Source organism: Brassica napus, chromosome C3 (genome assembly GCF_020379485.1).
Source record: "Brassica napus cultivar Da-Ae chromosome C3, Da-Ae, whole genome shotgun sequence".
NCBI classification, from domain to species: Eukaryota; Viridiplantae; Streptophyta; class Magnoliopsida; order Brassicales; family Brassicaceae; genus Brassica; species Brassica napus.
In genome coordinates, this window is record NC_063446.1 from 66,867,312 (window position 1) to 66,890,220 (window position 22,909).

The 22,909-nt window shown below is 37.5% G+C and overlaps 2 protein-coding genes, 2 non-coding genes and 1 pseudogene across 4 annotated transcripts; 2 read left to right on the top strand and 3 right to left on the bottom strand.

Annotated features, from left to right (window-relative positions):
• Positions 1-1,020: 1,020 nt before the first annotated feature.
• On the bottom strand, positions 1,021-1,183 carry LOC125584673. Its single transcript, XR_007321583.1, has one exon. It is a non-coding gene; the product is annotated as a U1 spliceosomal RNA (small nuclear RNA).
• Positions 1,184-2,919: 1,736 nt separating this feature from the next.
• LOC106368471 (probable aminotransferase TAT4) lies at positions 2,920-5,166 on the top strand. The gene is made up of 7 exons (XM_048750354.1): positions 2,920-3,332; positions 3,426-3,765; positions 3,857-4,075; positions 4,168-4,227; positions 4,344-4,499; positions 4,592-4,685; positions 4,790-5,166. The coding sequence occupies exons 1-7, from the start codon at positions 3,082-3,084 to the stop codon at positions 4,939-4,941; spliced, it is 1,272 nt and encodes a 423-aa protein (XP_048606311.1). The 5' UTR covers positions 2,920-3,081; the 3' UTR covers positions 4,942-5,166.
• Positions 5,167-5,535: 369 nt separating this feature from the next.
• Positions 5,536-10,998, bottom strand: LOC111200076 (glutamate receptor 3.2). Its single transcript, XM_048750355.1, has 6 exons — positions 10,516-10,998; positions 7,741-9,086; positions 7,385-7,662; positions 7,284-7,315; positions 6,262-6,656; positions 5,536-6,187 (listed from the first exon to the last, which is right to left on the bottom strand). Exons 1-6 carry the CDS (start codon positions 10,769-10,771, stop codon positions 5,762-5,764), a joined length of 2,733 nt encoding a protein of 910 aa, XP_048606312.1. The 5' UTR covers positions 10,772-10,998; the 3' UTR covers positions 5,536-5,761.
• Positions 10,999-14,226: 3,228 nt separating this feature from the next.
• On the top strand, positions 14,227-14,936 carry LOC125583285 (annotated as a pseudogene).
• A 6,735-nt stretch (positions 14,937-21,671) lies between these two features.
• LOC125584684 lies at positions 21,672-21,834 on the bottom strand. Its single transcript, XR_007321594.1, has one exon. It is a non-coding gene; the product is annotated as a U1 spliceosomal RNA (small nuclear RNA).
• Between the last annotated feature and the right edge of the window lie 1,075 nt (positions 21,835-22,909).

The window sequence follows — 22,909 nt, forward strand, 5'->3', positions numbered from 1 at the left end:
TGACTGTTCCCAATAGCAGAGCAACCCGAGTGATTGTTCTAGATAGAGCGGAGCAACCCGAGTGTCTGTTCCTGCGGCAGAGATTTTCAAGAAAACTACAAGTCATTACGGGATTTGCCCTAATTATCCCATCTTTTTCTTCCAACCGCCGGTGGCTTCCATAAAACTTCTTTTTCTGGTTTTCTATATTTTACTACGCTATTTTTTGGAGAAGAAACCAGACCTTAGAGTTTAAGACTTGAGATTTTGCTACTTTGTAAAGGGAGAAGACCATCTCTCTCGATTTAGAGAAGAACCCCTAAACCCTATTACTTTATTTCAGTCATATTTCATGTTGCTTTATATCTCTGTCTCTGTGTTTTCTTTCTTCATGGCTGAGTAGTCAGCTTGCTTAGTCTAGGGTGTTAGGGTGTTAGATCCGTGAGCTTGACATAAATAAGTTATAAATCGATTGTCTTCATTCACTGTTGTTCTTAAGGCTTGCATCAAGTTAACCACTTAGTGCCTGATTCTAGGTTTAATCTATTCTTCAAAAGTGTTATAGGTTGCTAGACATAACTTGAATGAGCATCATATCCCTAACCAGCGAAAGTAGATGTTAGGGTGTTTTGTTAACAGATCGGACTTGATCTCAATGTTTGTCATCGCATCTCAATCCAAACGAAAGTTTAGGTACTGAGATTGATTGACAAAAGGTGAAGCACCACGACAGTGGGCTGATCTATCTTAAGTGATTCGAGTTCTAGACTGGTCTTTAATCGAACTTGAATAATTGTTTGGCTCACACTTGTTTAACACCCGACCAAACCACCCTTGGCTAGCATTTTAATCATCTGAAAGCTTTAATTAATCTTATTACTTGCTTGTTACGAAACCTTAATCTCAAAACCCCATCATTGTTTTAGCTAAGTATTGATCTCATAAAGATAAAGTGTAATCGTTGGTCTTTGTGGATTTGATCATAAAGTGCTACATCGACATACCATTCGATTGTGGTAGTGTGCACATTAGGTTAATTGGTGTGCGTATACACGTAATATCACCCCACTACCGCAAAATAAGATGCAGGCTCTTCTACTTGGGAAAATCTTAAGCTAAGCACCCTTCCTTATTGTGCAATGGAAGTTACTAGCTTAGGCCACTCATCTTATTGATCAACAGTCGACCTCATCCAGGTAAGTATTTTTCTGTGTTCGACCATTATCTTCTAATATACTAAGCCGAACAAAGCCTCCCGAATGACTCATATCTGGCCCATGCATATATGAATATTTTCTAACTCTTGTCCTCGACTTATCATGGTCAATGTCGTTTGAAAGTTAACTAAGTTAACTCTTGCCTATGACCCGGACCGGGCATGTGTGTTGGTCATACTTATGTCGATTCATGTATGGTATTGCTAGCTGTCACTCCGACCCAACACCGGTTGTGCCACTTTAACAAAACAAAAAGCACTCACCTATTTTGTGTCAGTCCCCTATCTTTGGCGATACCGAAAATTTAATTCTCCAGTGGCTGGGACTCGAACTCAGGTGTCTTCACCTTATTGATCTTCAAGTTAATTACCACCGGGCCTGTGTTGGTCATACTCATGTCGATTCAAGTATGGTATTGCTAGCTATCGCTCCGACCCAACACAGGTTGTGCCACTTTAACAAAACAAAAAACACTCGCCTATTTTGTGTCAGTCCACTGTCCCTGGCAGTACCGAAAATTTAGTTTTCTAATGGCTGGGACTCGAACCCAGGTGGCTTCATCTTATTGGGTTTCAAGTTAGTTACCACCGGGCAACAAGCCCCGGTAATTTATTCTACATCTTTAAGTGATATTTCAATGATTTTGTCATATTTTACGGTGTTACATTACGTGATCTGATTTACATAGTTAAAAGTGAAGACGTTATTTTACAGAAAAGAATATTTATGATCTACAAAAGAAATATAGTATGATAGGTTATTCCAACTTATCCTCACTATTTTCATTTTCAGTGTATAGACGAAAGCTAAAAACATGACGAAAAAGAAAGATTCTGTTGTTTCTTGTAACTCACGTCTAAAATCATTAGGATTGTTCTTAGGTCGTTTATATGTATTGATGGTGACACACGGCTGAAAGAAGCAAAATGTAAAGTGTTAGGGGCCATAGGGCAAAGTTTTTTTTTTTACCCTTTAAAATTTATATTTAGATTATGTTTAAAATATTTTTAAAATTTAATTAGTAATATTTTGTATATTTATAATGAAAATAAAACTATATACATTTCAAATAATTTTGGGCCTTTTTCAATTTTATTTATTCTATATTTATATATAAATATATAGATTTATAAAAAAATTAAGCATCTTAATTATTATTATACGGGGACACGGGCTTGGGTCCGGAGCGGTCGTATCACTTGTCTCCCCTTGTGAGCAGGTCCTGAGGCCGTCACCGATGGTAAAAACTACGGATAGAAAGAAAACCGAAAATAAGTTTGGTACTATATTATATAATATCACCTTGTACAATTGAAAATCCAAATAGCACGTGATTTTTCTTTGTCTGATAAAATATTTTATATAAATTACCTATTTGATCCCAAAAACATTTACCTATTTTCCATTGACATTTTTACATTTTGTACTTACCGTGATAAGGGAAACGTTCTAAGAGCAGCATTAACCAGGTATGTAAGAGGGTTTTTAGGAGGGGAAGGAACCACAAAAATGGGGGAACCGAGGAAGAAGGGAGCCAAATGTAGCCAAATAAGAAACGTATGTAATGGGGTTTTTTTACTGTGTGCGAGCCCTACTGACACGTGGCGGCCCGCGATTGATTTATTTTTAATTTTTTTTTTTTTTTAAATCGGCCAAAAAAAAATTTAGAAACCCATTTAGATATTTGGATTAATGCTGCTCTAACATGTACGGGACTCGAGATGCATTTAGTTCCTTTCTTTTCTTATATAACCACGCGAAGTATAAACTTTGATAAGAAAAAGTGTAAAAACTTGTACTATATAATCTCACTAGTAGTAACGAGAGTAATCATCCAAAAACAAAAAAAAAAAACTACGTAAGGAAATAAAAGGAAAAAAAAAAGATGGCGAACAATGAAAGCGTTGATTGGCAGTTCAGTGGCAGCGATGAGGGCAAGGCCGCCTCAGAAGCCTCACTAAGCACTTACACCTCTAAACTCTTTGCTCTGTGCGATCCTCAAGGAAAGCCCATTTTGCCTCCACGAGGTGAAACTGCCGAGACTAGCCACACCGCTGAAAGGGCTGTTGTTAAAGCCGTCCTATGTGGCACTGGAAACGCCTATGCTCCCAGCATTGGCCTTCCGGCGGCCAAAAGGTGATATATACGTACATATAATTATAGTAGCATAGTTTATTAATCTTAGACCTCTTTGACAAAAAAGTGTCCCATAATTTTTGCTTTTCTCAGGGCAGTAGCAGATTACCTAAACAGAGATCTTCCGAAGAAACTGTCACCTGATGACGTGTTTATGACCGTTGGATGCAAACAAGCCATCGAGCTTGCCGTTGATACATTGGCTAAACCAAATGCCAACATCTTGCTTCCCAAGCCAGGCTACCCAAGTAACTTAATCCGTTCCATCTTCAAGCACCTTGAGGTCCGCAATTACGAATTTCTTCGCGAAGAGAAGTATGAGATTGACCTTGACAGCGTCCGAGCGGCAGCGGATGAGAACACATTCGCAATATTTATAATAAACCCGCACAATCCCAACGGGAACACCTACTCTGAAGCTCATCTCAAGCAGGTATTTTCACCTATACTCTAACTAGCTATACAAGTATTCGCATGGCCTTATGTTATAGTCCTTTGACTGTGTGTATATTAATGAATCTTAGCTCGCTGTGTTGGCTCGGGAACTCGGGATAATGGTTGTTTCTGACGAAGTTTTTCGTTGGTCGGTGTTTGGGAGTAATCCCTTCGTTCCCATGGGCAAATTTTCGTCCATTGTACCGGTGGTTACACTCGGGTCCATATCGAAGGGATGGTCTGTCCCTGGATGGCGAACTGGCTGGATCGCGCTTCACGACCTAGATGGTGTCTTTAAATCCAAAAATGTCCGGTCTATTTTTCTCCATCACTCTTTAAACATATATAAGAGTTATCAACGTTCATTCTTATTAACTTTTTTTCCTAATCTTATGGACAGGTTTTAGCTGCTATAAAACAGTTCCTTGATCTAAATTCTAAACCACCAACTGTTATCCAGGTACGAGACTTTCTAATTCGGGCACTTTCTGTAACCAGATATAAAATAAAATGTTACGGATCCTATTCCAATTATTATCAATTATATAGCTAATGTGTCAGGTTTTTATTATGTAGGCGGCCATTCCCACCATCTTGGAGAAAACTGGTAAAGATTTCTTCCAAAGGAGGCAGTGCTTTCTGAAAGTTGCAACCGAGTTTGCATATTATAAGCTCAAGAGCATACCTTCCCTCACCTGCTACATGAAACCTGAAGCATGCACCTTCTTTTGGGTATTCTATCATTACTATGTATCTTTATAATTTATTCCAACCTTCTTTTTATAATTGTATTCTTTACATTTTGTTTTCTTTTCTACTCGTAGACCGAGCTGAACTTGTCATGCTTTGTGGACATTGAAGATGATGAAGACTTCTGTGAAAAATTAGCTATTGAGGAAAACCTCGTCCTTTTACCTGGTATTAATCAATATTCATTATCAATGTCCAAGGTTTTGCGGTCTATCAGTCAAGATAATCATTTTAATAAAACAACTTATATGTTGTGTGCTGGTTTGGTTTAGGGATTGCTTTTACTCTGAAGAACTGGGTGAGGCATTCTATTGACATGCATATTCCAACTTTGGAGGATGCATTTGATAGATTGAAGAGCTTTTGTGATCGCCACTCCATTTCAGGTGAAACTCCATGCAAAGCTGTCAATGGTGTCAACTAAAGGGTTCTTATGTAAGCCTAAGTCTTTTTATATGCTATGATATAATAAATAAATGGGGGTGTTTTGCTTTTATGAATAAATTATGAACACCTTTCGAGTTTGTGACAGAATAAATCAATGGTATACTATAGTAACCATTAAGCATGTAATGTTTTCACATCGTTTGGTATGTCTTTCGATGTATGTATTTTCTTTGTACATTCTATAAACGAATAAGTTTCAGTATGTTTTCATTTGAATATATTAGTATCTATTTTTGCAAAGTAAGACTAATCAGTAACCACTAACCTAGAAAAGCCAAACCCAACCCGTATACTTGGAATAGTCCGGTTAATTGGCTGGCCTTGGTTTAATCTCTATATAAGAAATAGATACCACACTATTTTCTGTTTAATCTGAGTAATTTTTGAAAGTAATTCCGGTTAAAATGGGCATAAGTTGGTTTAATTTCTATTACCAATTTTTTGGAAGTGTAGAAAAATGAAAACAAATCAATTGATTTCAGTTCAGCTTCTGTGAATAAACTTTCGGTTTGGGAAGTTAAACCGGATTGGCAACTCAAGTTTTTTCCGTTTGTCAACTGAAACCAATAAATACTCTGCCAATACAAATTAATACAGCTTGAGCTTTGTCTTACAAGTTACAAGTTTATGTATGCATCAATTTTTTCTAACTTCTTGCGTCAACAATGTTCCGTACACTGCAAGTCATATGTTTTGAAGAATCACATAATCAAAATCTCCTTTTCTTACTTCTATACTCATGAGGTATGTTGTTATGACTGAAGAAGATTGCTTGAGCTGAGTGATGATTAAATCTGTCACATTGGTCTAGGAAACTTTACAGAGAGTTCATGATCCCGTTTACGCTTCAACCTTCTCTTGGTTTTGTCTTCCTTCTCGTCAAAGTAAGCAAGAAACGTATGCAATGTGTTAGAATGCGAGCTTTCTGGCGAAGGTACTATAGCTTCTTCCACAGGCTTGTGGTCGTTGCAAAAGTCTCGGACTATCTTGAAGAAGTAGATAAGGAGAGCGATGAAACAAGCAACCCCACACATAAGGAATAGCCCCCAGAAGCTATGGAGACCAAGCTGTTCTTGATCATCATCTGAGTGTGAACCATTCAGATTACTACAGTTAGATTTCGAAAGCCACTTTTCACGTATCTTTTGAAGCTGTCCTGTTTCAGACAGACCTAAGATCGCTGTTGACATGTCAACAGCTAACGGAGAGTCTCTTGGGAATGCCTTCAGACAAATCAAGATGATCAAGATTCATTTTCAGACAATGCTTAGAGAGACTTCAAGAGAAAGGTACTTACAAATCCCCAGCCACTTCTGGTGAACGCTTGGCCTCTAATGGCGAACCCACAAAACTCAGAGAGGAAGAGATCAACGTAAGGACGTTCATCAACAATAGCAGAGACAGTTCCGTTTTGAAGAGCTGTAGCGTATTCTTTTGGAGAGCCAAGTGCCACAAGTCTGGACCTGGCGATGTTAAGCTCATCAATCATGTAGTTTTCAGCATAAGAACCTACCTGAAACCCAACACGTTCACTGCTGCTCATGAGTGTGTCTACTCCTTTGATCGGTGAGTTAAGCTGTTGCACTGTAAGAATCGATGTAAGACTAGCTGTGTAGCTTGAGGTGATGATCAAAACCACAAAAAGCCAGATGAGCAACACAACACGACCAAGTGTGCTCACTGTATTCTCTCCTGCAAGTTTGAACATCTCCAAGATGTTAGCCCCGGGCCAATTATCCAGAGCCAAAGTTCCAAACAGGGTTGATCCGAATTTTAAGGTATAGATATCCGACTGGTATCCAAACCCGAAAAATTTAGGATATCCGAAAATATTTATAAATATATATATCTAGAAATATTATTTATATTAATGTTTATAATAATTCAAATTTTAAAAATTACAATTAAAATTTTGAATATATTAATAATTTTGGATATTTTAGATATTTCTGGACATGTTGGATATAAGAACACCAGATCTGAGCTGGATATTTGGGATACAATCGGTTATTTTTCTATACATGGTTATAATAAGTGGATCCGAATGATTTTTTTCTGGTTCTTCAAATTTAACCGAACTTATTGGTACCGGAAAGATAATTCGATCTGAAATTTTAAACTATCTGGTCATTACCAATTTTCCTAGATCTGAAATACCGATATCCAAAATATCTCACCGAACCCGATCTGATATCCGAATGCCTATCCCTAGGAAACTCTATACAGGTAATAGTAACTAGCTGGGGTTTCAGGAATGCCTATCCCTAGGAAACTCTATACAGGTAATAGTAACTAGCTGGGGTTTCAGTATGAACTTACTGTGGGAGAAAAACATGGTCGAGAAGGTGAACCTGCATGGGAATAGGTATGTTATACAACAATATATAGGAATAATGTAGCTTCAGTGACTGTTTACTAACCAGAGTATTGTAACAACTTGACTCCTTGGCGGTCCACGGAACTCATCATTGATCCTATGTTCAAGAACCCATATTACTGATCCAATGATGAGGAAAAAAGCTGCTGTTACAGCCCACATAGGAGGAGTAAAAGGTCTCAAGAACGCCCAAGGAGTATCATTTAGCTTTGTGACAGCAGCAACCACTACAAGCCCTGACTCTATGTATGGCTGAGTGAAGTCTACAATCCTTATTCGTCTCTTAACAATGGCTATGTCACCTACCACAGCATCAAACACCTGAAAAACCTCAACTCTATTACAGTCAACTCTCTAGAAAAGGCTCTGTGTTATGGTCTGTTGATCCTTTTTACTAACCCCTGTAGAGACATTGTTGACAAGTTCATTGTAGTTTGGGTTCTTGAGACCATCTCCAAAAAGGACAAACTCATGAGCGACCGGATAAGGAAGCAGTTTTATAGCAGCTTCAAAGACATCAATGGAGTACCCTTCCACTTTATTGCTTCCATTAACACTTGACACAAAGTCCTTGAAGCTTGCTCTATTAGGTACACCAATTCTCAATCTCCTCCCGTTGTTAGGTAACACCCATCCACGAGGCGTCTCAGACGTCCCACCAGGCCAAGTCACATTGTACAGATGCTGGTTTGAGCTAGAACGGTTTGGAGGCTTGCTGTATAGTGACTCAGGAGGTATAACAGAGAGACCAGAATGGTTAGACCAGTAACCTATCTGCTTAAACCCGTCACCGACAATATTTATAATGTCATAAGCAGGCTGAAGCATTGATCTGTCTGGAAGAAACTGTACTGGACCTGTGACACCAGACATCTTTGTCTTCACAATAAATTCAAGAAACTGTGGTCCCTGATCGAATATGCTCAATGCACCTAGATTAAGTGTTCCTCCCTTCAAGCTTGTTAACTTAGAGTCGCTGGAGAAGGTAATGTTAGCTTCACTATCAAGAAGACTCTTAACAGCTCTAGCAATGATCCAAACAGTGTCATATGCATAGAGTCCATAAACGTTTAATCCCACAGTTCCATTACTTAACTTGTTCCACCGTGCCCCAAAGTCTCTTCTCTTTCTTGATTCTCGAGTGTGGATACGAAGAGTGAGCACCCCTCTAATGGCTTCAATCTTCTTGGGTGGTAAAGGGCTATATGAATCCAACAGAGAAGTCAACCATGTTGTAGCTATCCAGACATAGCCTTGCTCCATCATGCCAAGCTTCTTGGCTTCCTCAAAGATCATTCTACCTGTTTTAGGGAACGTGTGCACAATGATTACACGAGACTCCATCCCTTGAATCTTGGTTAACTCATCTATGATCTCACGAGGACTTGTGATCACAACATCCAGAGGAAGCACCGCCTTGTAAGAGATCTTGCAGCGTCTTCCTTCAAGCTCGTCGCCTAAAGATGTTATACCGTTTCTGCTGTTATCATCGTCGTTGTACAATGCAACCACGTCTGACCAACCGTAGTAAGTGATCATTTCCGCAATGGCACGCATCAGAAAGAGATCGCTAGGTGCTGTTTGGACAAAGAAGGGGAACTGAAGTGGCGAGAGACTAGGGTCTAGAGCTGTGAATGACAACATAGGTACTTTAAGCTCATTTGCAATGTAAGACAGAACATGAGCCATAATCGATGTCTGAGGACCAATTATAGCCACAACATCAGTCTCCATGAATTTCAACGCTGTGATATTAAAAACCAACACAAGGATAAGTAAGAGTTTAGTTTTCAAAAAAAAAAGATAGAAGGACAAATTCTACAGATAGCACTTTATTTTATACGAAATTAGCATATAACCAAAAAATCCCAAAATAACGGTAATTTACGGAGAAAATGGTCAAATAAATACCAAACATACACACTTTTGCCAAAAAAAACAGGAACTCTTCATTAATCCAAAAAACATGTGAACTTGTGTTGATTGAGCCAAATTATGTATAACTTTAGTTAACCTTAAATTTCACTTAATCAACATTTATTTTTTAGCAGAAATCAAAACATCGTTATTTTGCTAAAATAAAAAAGGACTAAGAAAATTCATCGTACAAATATTAAAATTACACATTTTTGCTAAAAAGCATGAAATTTTCATTGATCCAAAAATATAAACTTATTTTGGTTAAGACAAATTATATATAAACCAAGAATCCAAAATCCAAACCAAAAACATGTTTATATCTTTTAGGTCAGTGAAAAGTTTATGCTTTTTTAGTAAAACGTAAGTTCACTATTTTACAGTGAATTTTTTTTTTATTTTAGCAAAACAATGATTTCCGTTAACAAAATAAATGTTGAAGAGAATACCTAATGTGGCTCAGTGAACACAAATTCATATATTTTTTGGATTGATGAAGAGTTCATACTTTTTTTGCAAAATTGTGTAAGTTCAGTATTTATTTGACCGTTTTCAATTACTTCAGTATTTAAACCGATTTAGTGTCGAACCTAAAAATTTCCGAGTGCAACTAATTTTCACATGATTTACTAAGTCCAAATCGAACTTTTATAATATTCAAATATTAATGAAGCTACTTATACTCCAAAAAACCCGAATCCTCGAAACAAAACATGAATAGACACCCTAACTCTCATACCTACCTAAACTACCCTTACCCTAATCTCATCTCCTAATAATAAATCACAAATCTCAATCACAAAACCCAAACTCAAATATATAAAAAAAAAATTAAAATTTTAAGTAATGTTATTTTGATTTTTTTCTCCTGGTATGCTAATTTTCTCAATATTTAATTATACAAAACTTATTAAGAGACTAAGAAATTTCATTAACCAAACGTTCAAAAAAAAAAAATTTCATTAGCAATTCTGTACATAATAGATCCAATATTTTCAAAGTATTCTTTAACTTAATTTAGGGATATTGGTATGTAGTCTCTTTTCATATAAATAATTTTCACCAAATTTATCTTATTTCGAAACAAAATCAGTTTAGTATGGCTGATGTGTTATCATTGGTGTTTGTCCTTGCTAGTTTTGGTGCAAAAAAAAAAATTTAGTTTCTAATTACTATTTTGTGGTATTCTTTATCTATTGGTTGCAAATTGGTATCAATAAAACAAATTGTTAAAAAAACTGTTAAACATTTATTCACCTCCTATGATGCTGAGGAATCCGCTGCGTTTAGCATCGTTCATCAAAATACGCAACTTCGATCCCCCAAGGAAGCTGGGGTCGGAGTTCACATCGTCCTCTGCAGCTTTCATGGCGATATATGCAACTTTACCATGTAAAGTGTTCAAACCGAAGATTGCTCCAACATTAACAACATGAGGCCTTGAAGCTCCCTCTGAAATGATCCCATCACCGCTAAGAACAATGACGCTCAACAGAACCAAAACGCAAGACATGTTGGCCTTCTCAGTTACTGAAACACCAAGTATGATATAAACAAACAGCAAGTATTCACAAAATGAAAGATTGTGAGGCAAGTAACATAAGATAAAGCTAGAAACTTGTTATGGACAAGAGAATATGTAAGATAAGGAAAGAGAGTAGCTTTGACCAGACCTGGAAATAAGTGTCACGAGGATGAAACCCTTACCTCGACCATAGAGAGACAAGGGTTGGCAAGGAATGTGTGGCAGAGATGCCAAAACCCAAACCAATATAATCCTTTAATAACAAAAGATTGGTTATATACTGAAAACATCTAGCTGAAAGAAAGGCATGAATAAGAAGCAAAAGGGCTATATATATATTTTATAAATGAAAAGGGAAGAGCAAGTGGGTCTTTAACAACTAAAAGAAAAGGTAAACAGGATCATGGGTATGCTTGAAGAAACTTGGGAAAAATGCAAACTTTGTTTTGGTATTTGATTACTTTATCTTTTCTCCATCAAATGACAGAGTGAAACTCTAAACTTTATGTTTAACCAAAAAAAAAAAATACGAAAACAAACACAAAAAGACTTTAAGGTTTGTCTTAGGTTTGTGTAACATTTTCACATGAAATAGGATCCTGATCTGGAAGCTCTCCGTGAGCTCGAAGATAGGAGAATCAAGGTCTAGGAGGTAATCAAGAGAATAGAAAGTCACCATGAAGATCCATGAATCAGTGATTATGATGATGATAAGTGATGATGGTTATTGGTGATGATAGAGAAGAGAACTTGGAGAAGAAGCTAAAGTTGTATTCTTGATTGATTTCTCGGATACAAAAAGGGTTTGGAACCGGTTTGGTTCTAGTAAACCGAAATACATATAAAACCACCAACGAATATATTGATTAAACCGGATAGCTAAATATATTTCCTGTCACAGTTTGTCTGATGAAGTAAGCCAAAGAATTGGAATAGGAAAAAAATCATGAGCATCTACAAATATATCATATGCGTGTCACGAACACAAATCGTGTCCAATTTTAGTCGCGATTTGTCCTGGTCAATTTTGGTCACGATCGTATACACACTATTTTTTTGGTGACTAATCTTTACTATGTCATCCTATAGTCATGAAAAAAGACCATAGTCACGAAAAAATTCCGTGTCTATTTCACAGTTTTCTACTAGTATATTAAAAGAAAAATAGAAATTGAGCATTTTTAACGATCACTAATAAGTTTTGACCAAAAAAAACAATCACTAATAAGTTTATACAGTATTTTCAAAATTTAAAACATGTTCGTTTTCTAATAGACTATTTTACGAAAAAGGAAAATTGAACGCAACAAGATTATATCCACAAAAGGAACAAATATTTGGATGAAACAACCATAACAAATCAAAGTAGACCTGCACATTCGGGTTCAGACAGCTTTTTTCCGGTCCGGACTTTTCTGATAGGGATTTTTAGACTCATATTTGTCCGGTTTTGGGTCGGTTCTATTTGGTTTTGGGTCAATTAGATATACTGATGGAGAACATGGATTATATGGCTCATTAAAAATAAACTGGCCCAACAACTTAAGCAAAACTGAAGCAAATAAGAAAATGTGGTTTTCAAAGTGCAAAAGGGAAAAAAATTTCTTACACAATAAACCGCTCTGTTCCTCACTGAAGTAAACTGTCCGTCTCCTTGTTCCTCCATAAGGGCATCATTAACGCAGTCTCTGAGGCTGTCTCTTATATTATTAGGATTAAAAGAAAAAGAAAATTGCCTATTATTAGAAGGAACGTTCCTTAATTGAGGACAATAAGGGACGTATCTTATGAGACACGTGTCTCTTCTTCTCTCCACATCTCTTTCTCTCTAGGCGGAAAATTGGACGGTACTTCTCCCACGGCAATCACTCCGGCCACCACCACTTCCTCCTTTCCCAGTTCCCTCTATTAGTAGCCACTGCTGAAAAGCCTTACTAATCAATCGCTAGGAGGAGAAACTGCTTTCCTTCTGGAGATATCGGCGGCAATAATGATAATGGAAACGGCTCCGGCGGAGACAATGGTTGGTGGTTTAACGGCGGTGATAAGTCTGATGACTCTTCTTCTCACCTTTTAGATTTCTCTGCTTGCTGTCTTGGTCTTGTCCTGCTTCTTTCAATTACGATCAACTCTGATGACTCTTCTTACCACGCTTGATTGAATTGGATTTTCAGTTTTAATGGAATTTAAGTTTCTGGATTTGATTGTTTGTCCATAAAGCTTTGATCTTTGATTATATCTCTTCTTGGGTTTTGCTTCTATAAATCTGTTCTTGCCTTGTTCCATATGATGAAAACGAATCTGTTCATGTTCATAACAGTATGAAAACTAAGTCCAGTGACTTCTTACAGGCCATGTTCATAACAGTATGTAGTTAACTAAAAAGCTGATGCACCAATGTGTCTGAGAACTGATTGGTATTGATTATTATACAGGTGAGATGAAGCGGACGCCCTGAGTGATGCGATTGAAGAGTTTTCAATGGTTTCTAAGGAGGTTGTTTTAGGATCAAAGACATCTTGCTCGAGGTTTGTTTTTGATCTTTTAAATTCTTTAAAATTGTAATCTTTGATCATGGAAGCTTGATTTTTTTTTACGCCAAGATCTACTTCATCACTGCTTGTTTTGAAATTAAAAAGTGAACTTGGAGATTTATTGATTAGTAAGCTAGAATGTCGTTCATGGAATAGGGGGCTGAAACTCTAAGATGTCAATCTTTTGTATGTAATGGGATTAAAGCTCGGTTTGTATGATAAGATGAAAACTTTGACATACTATTGAAGGAATGAATTGTTACTCGTCTCTTTACGCATATTTTTGTTGAGATATATGATTGGTCTTGGATCTGTACGTGCTGTGTTATATCTTAAAGCTTTGCTTGTTGACTTGTGTTCTTCTACTCAATGCGATATAGGATTTGTTCTTTTTGTCACACCTTAAGAAGAATCATCTCATGGAATAACATGTTCTTCCCTAACAATATTTTGCCTACTGAATTGTGCAGCTTTGGTGAGAAACTGTTTCATGAGGATCAGTGGTGAGGTACGTGCAGTTTTACTTGTTTGTGAATGATCATGGGAAGAATGATCATGGGAAGAAATGTTCTCATCTTCTATATTCACAAAATAATCAAAAAACATTCTCTAATTTTTTTAAAAAAAACTCTTTGATTAAGAGACTTGCAATGGACGACAAAAAGGTTGAAAGTTTTTAACAAAGTCTATAACCAAATTTACTTCTTAAATACTATTAAAAATTATTAAGAGACTCTTAATGGGTCTCTAGGATAATGATGCTCTAACTTCCTCGCCAAGTAACCGTCTCTTATTTGTCTTCCTCTTATTCTACTTAACCAACCCTTTATCGCCTTTCTCCCATCACTTTACGTGATCACACATGACCACCATAATTCCGATTATGATCTCAATTTTCATCACCATTTCCTTGATCCAAATCCCCAGCTTGCTTTATCTCCTGTTAGTATCAGAGCTCGAGAAATAAACGCACCAAAACCGTTGCATTATCCTCTAATTCTTCACCAAAATCTAAATGTGGCAAAACGTTTGGTCCTGGAAAGCTCTCTTTGGCTTGGTCACATGAGATGTCACCCTAAGCGTCAATGGCGTGGCATCAATCCTCCTCCTAACCACCGGGGTCGCCTCCGCGGTTTCATTATCAAAAAGCTAAACCAGAGATCACCAAGTTCGGTGTCACTGTCCGAGGAAGAATTTAGAATATATCGCTCTTACCTCTTAATGCTGTCTTATGCCACACCATCATCATCAAGTGAGCGGTTCGAGTGTGGAGGTTCCAAGAAAGTGTTCGTATCACATCATGCTTTAGGAGGACACAGAGCGAGTCATAGGAACGTTAAAGGATGTTTCGCAATCACAAACGTAACCGGTGATTATGACGGTATACTACTTCTAGTGACCAAGATCATCAAGGAAGATCGTTATGTTTTTCGGGGCATCATAAGTGTAATATCTGTTTTAGATGTTCTCCAGTGGTCAGGCTTTACGAGGTCATGCACATGAGATGTCACTTCGAGAAGGACGGCGAGACGATGGCCAGTGGTGCGTTAGATCTGAATGTTCTTGCAAGAACACATGATCTTCTACTTCGGAGTTCGGACACATCAGGTGTTCATTAGATCATGTTGGACTTTATATAGTATTATATATATATATATATATATATCTATATAATATATATTATAATATATGAGTTATGCGTATTTATTTATAGTAGGATGTTGTTAATGTGTGATGTATACCGACGGAATGTGTCCGTCGGAAAATACTGACGGACACATTCCGTCGGAATTTCAATTAGCCCGGGAGAACCAAACGCTTGAAAATTTTCGCGAATCGGCATTTGGTATATTTTAATTATACCGACGGAATACCGACGAACCCGTGTCCGTCGGAATCCTCGGAAATAAAAACCCTTCTTCTTCCTTCTTCGTTATCTCCGCGGCCTCTCTCTCACAAAACGAAAACACTCCGGCGATTCTCCCCCTCTCCGGCGATTCCGGCCTTTCTCCACCTCTCTTCACCGGCGAATCCTCTCTTCACCCATATCTCTTCTCCAAACCCCAAATCATGTAAGAATCATCCCAAACCTTCTTTTTTATCAATTGTTTAGGGTTTTGGAAGTTGATCTCGGATTTTAGGTTGTTTGATTGAAAATTTTAGGATTGAATGGATAGTTTAGGATATATAAGTTAGGATTGTTGTTTGGATTGTTGTTTTAGTTTTTTTTGGAACATTTTTCTGATTTTTAAAAACGTTTTTTGATTTTTAAAAACGTTTTTTGATTTTTAAAAACATTTTTTGATTTTTAAAATCATTTTTTGATTTTTTAAAACATTTTTTTTTATTTTTAAAAACGTTTTTCAAGTTTCCAGTAATGAAATATATATAATAAAACGTTTTTAAAATTTTTAAAAAATATTTAACAACATTTTTCTATATTTTAAATTTTTATAATTTTGTATACATATATATATATATATGTAAATCATGTATAATAAAAATTTTAAAATTTTTTATAATTTTTTATAAGTTTCCACTAATAAACTATGTATAATAAAACGTTTTTTAAAAAAAAATATAAATATTTAACAACATTTTTCTTCATTTATAAATTTTAACAATATTTTTCTATATTTATAATTTTTTTATAATTGTTTATACATATATATAATATATATATATATAAATGTTTAATAGTTTTTTTTAAAACGTTTATAAAACCTTTTGTAAATATATAAATGAAAACATTAAAAATAGAAATGATTTGAAAATATGTTTGATGGGTTAATTTTTTTTTTTAGGGCCGAGGATGAAGCCCGCCCCGCAGCCCGTCTTCGACGTAGTTCGGTGAGTAGTTCCCGTGCATCGGGATCGTCTCATGACTCGGTTCCCGCATATATTCCCGCTCCAGCTCCCTCAGCCCCTCACGCTGCCCCTCACGCTGCTTCTCAACAGGATCCGGGGGTCATGCCGGTTCATCTATTGGTTCAACAACCAGGTCGAGAGCATCTCCCGTTTCTCCAAACCAACCCACGACGAGGCCATAGCACTTGGTTAGTATTTTTTTTATTTGTACCGTTATATTTTTCCTTTAATTAACTTGCTAACTTGTATTTTTTTTAAAGGTTCACCAAGTCGAAAAATGGCATTAGCCGGAGCATCAACCAGATGATGTACTCCATGCTCCGTTTTGGATATCCAAAGTGGAGTGTGATCCCTTCCGACGAACGAGAGTTGTGGTTTTGTCAGTTCGCGGTATAGTAACTCTCTCATTTTTAAAGTTTGAACATTTTTTTAAATATATTTACTTATTAAATTGTGTTTGTTTTGTAGCAAGAGTTCAACTGGCACTCCGATCTTACGGAAACAGTCCGTAAGAAATTCAACGAAAAGGCCATGGACTCTTACACAAAGCAGATAAACTCGTGGAAGACAGTTTGGCAGAAGAACAAGAAGCCACGGTTCATCAACGGGTCGGTGTGGGAGCAGTTGATAGCTCATTGGGAGAAGGAAGAAACTGCAGAGACGTCTCTAGGAACTCCAGGAACCGGAAGAGCGATCGTGGCGGGAAAGGTATGTATGTGCACAACCTCGGCGCTTGCTCTATGTCTACTAAGGAGGATGAAATTGTAAGTTTTTATTATTATTTATCTTTATATTTTTTAAATAAATATTTTATATATTCCTTGGCTAATAATGGCGGTTTTTTTAGATCGAAGCAAATGACGGTAATCCCGTTGATCGTCTACAACTCATTAAGGTGGCTCACACTAACAAGACGACGGGTCAAATTCAGGACCCCGTGATCAAAGGTGTAGTTGATTTGGTGGAAGCTGAAATAGTTTCCCAATCTCAGCCTCTCTCTGATGACGGCGACTCCACGGGAGTTTCAACCAACCTGTCTCTATTGCAAATAAATGAGATGGTTGAAAAGGTAATTTTTTTTATTAATATATTTTTTTAATAATGTCGATTACTTACTTGTCCTTATTTACTTACTTTAAATATTTTGTAGGCGGTTCCTAAAAGGAAAGGAGGCCGTTTAGTTGGGTTGGCCCGTCGTGCTTCTTCGTATCCGGCATCTTCTTCACAAGCTCCGTATGCCGATCCCATGATTCTCGAGGAGCTACATGACAAAGATGAACGGATTGGGGCATTGGAGGAGCAGAACACCACTATCCTTTCCGAGAATGCCACTATCCGTTCGGAGAATGCCACTATCCTTGCTGAGTTGGCATCCCAGAAGAAGTTCAACACCGAGATTATGCAGAAGCTAGATCGTTTGATGTCTTCGAGTTCATCTTAGTTTATTTCGGCTTTTTAAAACTTTCGGAATGTTTATTTTTATTTCGGTTTGTATGAATTTTAAACTTTATGAATGTTTTTTTCCTATTTCGGTTTTTATGAATTTAAATTTAATATTATTAGTTTTAAATTTCTGATTTTTAAAATTTATTAATATCAAAAATATATAAAAAATGCAAAATTAATTTGAAAAAAAAATGGGTATATACCGACGGACAGTGGTCGTCAGAATATACCGACGGAAATATATCCGTCGGAATTTACCGATTAACCTCGTTCGTCGGAATGCACCGAGGAACACTCTACGTCGGAAGTGTCCGAGGAACGTTCTTCGTCGGTACGTAGTTTTTCCGATGAACTCTGGTCTCGTGTATCCGCATCGTAATATCGTCGGAAGTTCGTCAGAATGACGTTTCTCGGTATTCGTCAGAAAGTCGTCGGAAGTTCTGACGAAATTCCGACGGATTTTTTTTTTCCGACGAAACGATACCGACGGACGGTTTCGTCAGAAATTCGTCGGAATCGGTCTATTCCGACGAATTTCCGACGATTTTGGCCATCAGAATCTCCCTTTTTTCTTGTAGTGGTGCTCCATACCGAATTTCAAGTTGTTGAGATGAGGAACGGTCATGAGATGCCTTTGATCTTTGGAAGATCATTTATGGCTACAGTGGGAGCAATCGTCGACATGCCTAATAAGAGAGTCTCATTCTCCAACATCAACAAGAAGGTTTTCTACAAGGCTGTCCCAATCAGATCACAAATCCGATACGCCTCCTGCATCTCAGTGGTTAGTGGAGCACAGCTGGAAATTGTTCCTAAGAAGGAGCTTGGTAAAGGGTGAGATCAAAGAAGTCCTGGATGGAGATCCTCACATTGATACCAAGAAACTTAGTGGGAATGTAAAGCTGAATGAAAAAGTCCAGAAGAAAAGGGGGTGATCCTATGATGACTTTGATACCTCGCTTGTGTGATGAAAAATCCATTGAGTATGAGGTAAAGTGCAAGGGTACCTCTAACCTTTCTCTAAAGTCAGAGTAATTCTCACACATGAACTGCAAGAGAAGAGAAGAAGCTGCTGTGAAAGGGTTGTTGAGCAAAGTTTTGAAGCTGAACATGTCTGATTGTGGAGCTTGTTGTGGAACAAGCCCTCATGCTCAACCCGACTAATCCCAGTCACCAAGTCAAGCTAGTGACTTAAACCAAGCGCTTGGTGGGAGGCAACCCACTGGTAAGTGTAAATATAACTTGGTTTTGTTTTTGGTTTGCTTATTTTTCGTTTTAGTTTATTGAGTCTCAGGTCAAAAAAAAAAAAAAACGAGATACTTCAAAATTATGGGTTGCAGAAGGGAGCGACTGCTCTAGTTGGAGATCTTGCAATGGAACACCCAGAATTTTCGTGGAGCGCCCGCTCCACTCAGGTAAGTATCTCACACACAAAAAAAATGTTCATTCTTGTTTTCACCTTCTCTCTGATTTATTTTCACACCAGAGACGTTGTGAAGTAAGTCTGGGGGAGGGTTTTCGTCGTTTACTAACTCGTTTCTTTCTTTTGTTCTTCTTTTGAGTCAGTTTGAGTCAATTTTGAGGATTGAGTCAGTCAAAAATTTGTGGGAATTAGGACCTTATACCGTGTTGATCACTAACCACCTCGTGCTTTAGTTATCTTATTCAGTGACCTTAGCAGTGGCGAAAGACACACATGTTGACCTGGAACACCCTGACATATCTCACTTGATTCTCCAGAAGTTCTCAGCCGATCAGGTTACACTGGGTAGACTTAGCTCCACCTAACTTGAACCTAATCTTTAAAATTCTTCTTGTTATGGGCATTAGATCAGGGAAACGAGAACACACTTAGGACTTCTTATCCTTTTTATCCATCTTGCTGATCCTGAGTGGCTAGCTCATCTTTAGCTAGTTCCCACCTTGCACCTTAGCCTTTATTCCACCTTCATACATTTGTTTTTCAGTGTCATATGTGCAGATGTGCAAAAAGGTCGAGAGGAAAGGAGGTCGGAGAGGAAAGGATCAACGCAGCCTCTTACTCGTTACTGCTGCAGAAATTCAGTAAGAAAGGAGAACAAGCAGATTAAGGGAGCAACCACTCCATAGCCAATGAACTGCGCAAGAGTAGGGATGGAGAACCAGAATGGTTGCGAAATCAGAACCACCAGTGGCACTCAGAACCATCATGTATTACCTCCTTCTTCGTCACATCACCATATCAGTATTCAAAAAAAAAAATGAAAATAAGGTGATGGAGAAGGGGAAGAAATCAAAGAAACATGAGCCACTAGGGAGGTCGATCAAAAGAGTGCGTACCAAGATGAAAGTGGAAAGCATAACAATCAGTTGTTTGTTCCGTCGTCAGAACAGTCGCACAGATAGAGCAAAAACGAGTAGAGGCTGTGGACATCAATGGATCTATCCTCTCTTGCCATTTTGTACGATATCCTGCATCCTCTACAATGAAATGGTAGCCCCTAAACACTTTTAACTCCACCATTAAATAGCATGTTTAACACCTAGCTCGTCTACCCTGAATAGTGCATATGATGAGAAGCTCACGATACTCTTAAATGAATGTAGGGAGTTTTGTCTCGATAGTGTTCCTTTTTCAAGTTTGAGATGAAGAGTATGGAGCCGGTTTTTGAACAGCAGTCAGTGGGTTCCGGTAAGGGTGTATTGTCCTAGTTTTTTGCTTGTAGGGTTTAGAGATTCGTGGTTAAAGTATGGTTGCTGAGAATAGGATAGTTCTCACACTTTCAAACCTTTCTCCATGTTCTTGATACTTGACATTGTTTGAGGACAAACAAGGATCTAAGTTTGGGGGAATTGATATATGGGTTTTTGGCACCTTGTATATATGTTTTCTAATTGGTTTCCAAGTCATTATCGAGTCTTCCTAGTCCTTTTTGAGTCATTACAGGTCTGGAGTTGCATTGGATTGGAGATAGACCAGCTGGAACAAAAAAAGACAGAACACAATGCAATCTGGAGATTTTCACGCGGAACAGTCGGAGTGACTGTTCCCAATAGCAGAGCAACCCGAGTGATTGTTCTAGATAGAGCGGAGCAACCCGAGTGTCTGTTCCTGCGGCAGAGATTTTCAAGAAAACTACAAGTCATTACGGGATTTGCCCTAATTATCCCATCTTTTTCTTCCAACCGCCGGTGGCTTCCATAAAACTTCTTTTTCTGGTTTTCTATATTTTACTACGCTATTTTTTGGAGAAGAAACCAGACCTTAGAGTTTAAGACTTGAGATTTTGCTACTTTGTAAAGGGAGAAGACCATCTCTCTCGATTTAGAGAAGAACCCCTAAACCCTATTACTTTATTTCAGTCATATTTCATGTTGCTTTATATCTCTGTCTCTGTGTTTTCTTTCTTCATGGCTGAGTAGTCAGCTTGCTTAGTCTAGGGTGTTAGGGTGTTAGATCCGTGAGCTTGACATAAATAAGTTATAAATCGATTGTCTTCATTCACTGTTGTTCTTAAGGCTTGCATCAAGTTAACCACTTAGTGCCTGATTCTAGGTTTAATCTATTCTTCAAAAGTGTTATAGGTTGCTAGACATAACTTGAATGAGCATCATATCCCTAACCAGCGAAAGTAGATGTTAGGGTGTTTTGTTAACAGATCGGACTTGATCTCAATGTTTGTCATCGCATCTCAATCCAAACGAAAGTTTAGGTACTGAGATTGATTGACAAAAGGTGAAGCACCACGACAGTGGGCTGATCTATCTTAAGTGATTCGAGTTCTAGACTGGTCTTTAATCGAACTTGAATAATTGTTTGGCTCACACTTGTTTAACACCCGACCAAACCACCCTTGGCTAGCATTTTAATCATCTGAAAGCTTTAATTAATCTTATTACTTGCTTGTTACGAAACCTTAATCTCAAAACCCCATCATTGTTTTAGCTAAGTATTGATCTCATAAAGATAAAGTGTAATCGTTGGTCTTTGTGGATTTGATCATAAAGTGCTACATCGACATACCATTCGATTGTGGTAGTGTGCACATTAGGTTAATTGGTGTGCGTATACACGTAATATCACCCCACTACCGCAAAATAAGATGCAGGCTCTTCTACTTGGGAAAATCTTAAGCTAAGCACCCTTCCTTATTGTGCAATGGAAGTTACTAGCTTAGGCCACTCATCTTATTGATCAACAGTCGACCTCATCCAGGTAAGTATTTTTCTGTGTTCGACCATTATCTTCTAATATACTAAGCCGAACAAAGCCTCCCGAATGACTCATATCTGGCCCATGCATATATGAATATTTTCTAACTCTTGTCCTCGACTTATCATGGTCAATGTCGTTTGAAAGTTAACTAAGTTAACTCTTGCCTATGACCCGGACCGGGCATGTGTGTTGGTCATACTTATGTCGATTCATGTATGGTATTGCTAGCTGTCACTCCGACCCAACACCGGTTGTGCCACTTTAACAAAACAAAAAGCACTCACCTATTTTGTGTCAGTCCCCTATCTTTGGCGATACCGAAAATTTAATTCTCCAGTGGCTGGGACTCGAACTCAGGTGTCTTCACCTTATTGATCTTCAAGTTAATTACCACCGGGCCTGTGTTGGTCATACTCATGTCGATTCAAGTATGGTATTGCTAGCTATCGCTCCGACCCAACACAGGTTGTGCCACTTTAACAAAACAAAAAACACTCGCCTATTTTGTGTCAGTCCACTGTCCCTGGCAGTACCGAAAATTTAGTTTTCTAATGGCTGGGACTCGAACCCAGGTGGCTTCATCTTATTGGGTTTCAAGTTAGTTACCACCGGGCAACAAGCCCCGGTAATTTATTCTACATCTTTAAGTGATATTTCAATGATTTTGTCATATTTTACGGTGTTACATTACGTGATCTGATTTACATAGTTAAAAGTGAAGACGTTATTTTACAGAAAAGAATATTTATGATCTACAAAAGAAATATAGTATGATAGGTTATTCCAACTTATCCTCACTATTTTCATTTTCAGTGTATAGACGAAAGCTAAAAACATGACGAAAAAGAAAGATTCTGTTGTTTCTTGTAACTCACGTCTAAAATCATTAGGATTGTTCTTAGGTCGTTTATATGTATTGATGGTGACACACGGCTGAAAGAAGCAAAATGTAAAGTGTTAGGGGCCATAGGGCAAAGTTTTTTTTTTTACCCTTTAAAATTTATATTTAGATTATGTTTAAAATATTTTTAAAATTTAATTAGTAATATTTTGTATATTTATAATGAAAATAAAACTATATAC

Bases quoted from the DNA above. Each gene is read 5' to 3' on its own strand.
- LOC106368471 (XM_048750354.1), top strand. From the start codon at position 3,082: ATGGCGAACAATGAAAGCGTTGATTGGCAGTTCAGTGGCAGCGATGAG. The intron at 3,766-3,856 runs GTATTTTCACCT...AATGAATCTTAG, and splicing joins CTGAAGCTCATCTCAAGCAG to CTCGCTGTGTTGGCTCGGGA. The intron at 4,686-4,789 runs GTATTAATCAAT...GGTTTGGTTTAG, and splicing joins AAACCTCGTCCTTTTACCTG to GGATTGCTTTTACTCTGAAG.
- LOC111200076 (XM_048750355.1), bottom strand. From the start codon at position 10,771: ATGTCTTGCGTTTTGGTTCTGTTGAGCGTCATTGTTCTTAGCGGTGAT. The intron at 7,663-7,740 runs GTTAGTAAAAAG...GAGGTTTTTCAG, and splicing joins TCAACAATGTCTCTACAGGG to GTGTTTGATGCTGTGGTAGG. The intron at 6,188-6,261 runs GTAAGTACCTTT...ATTTGTCTGAAG, and splicing joins CCAGAAGTGGCTGGGGATTT to GCATTCCCAAGAGACTCTCC.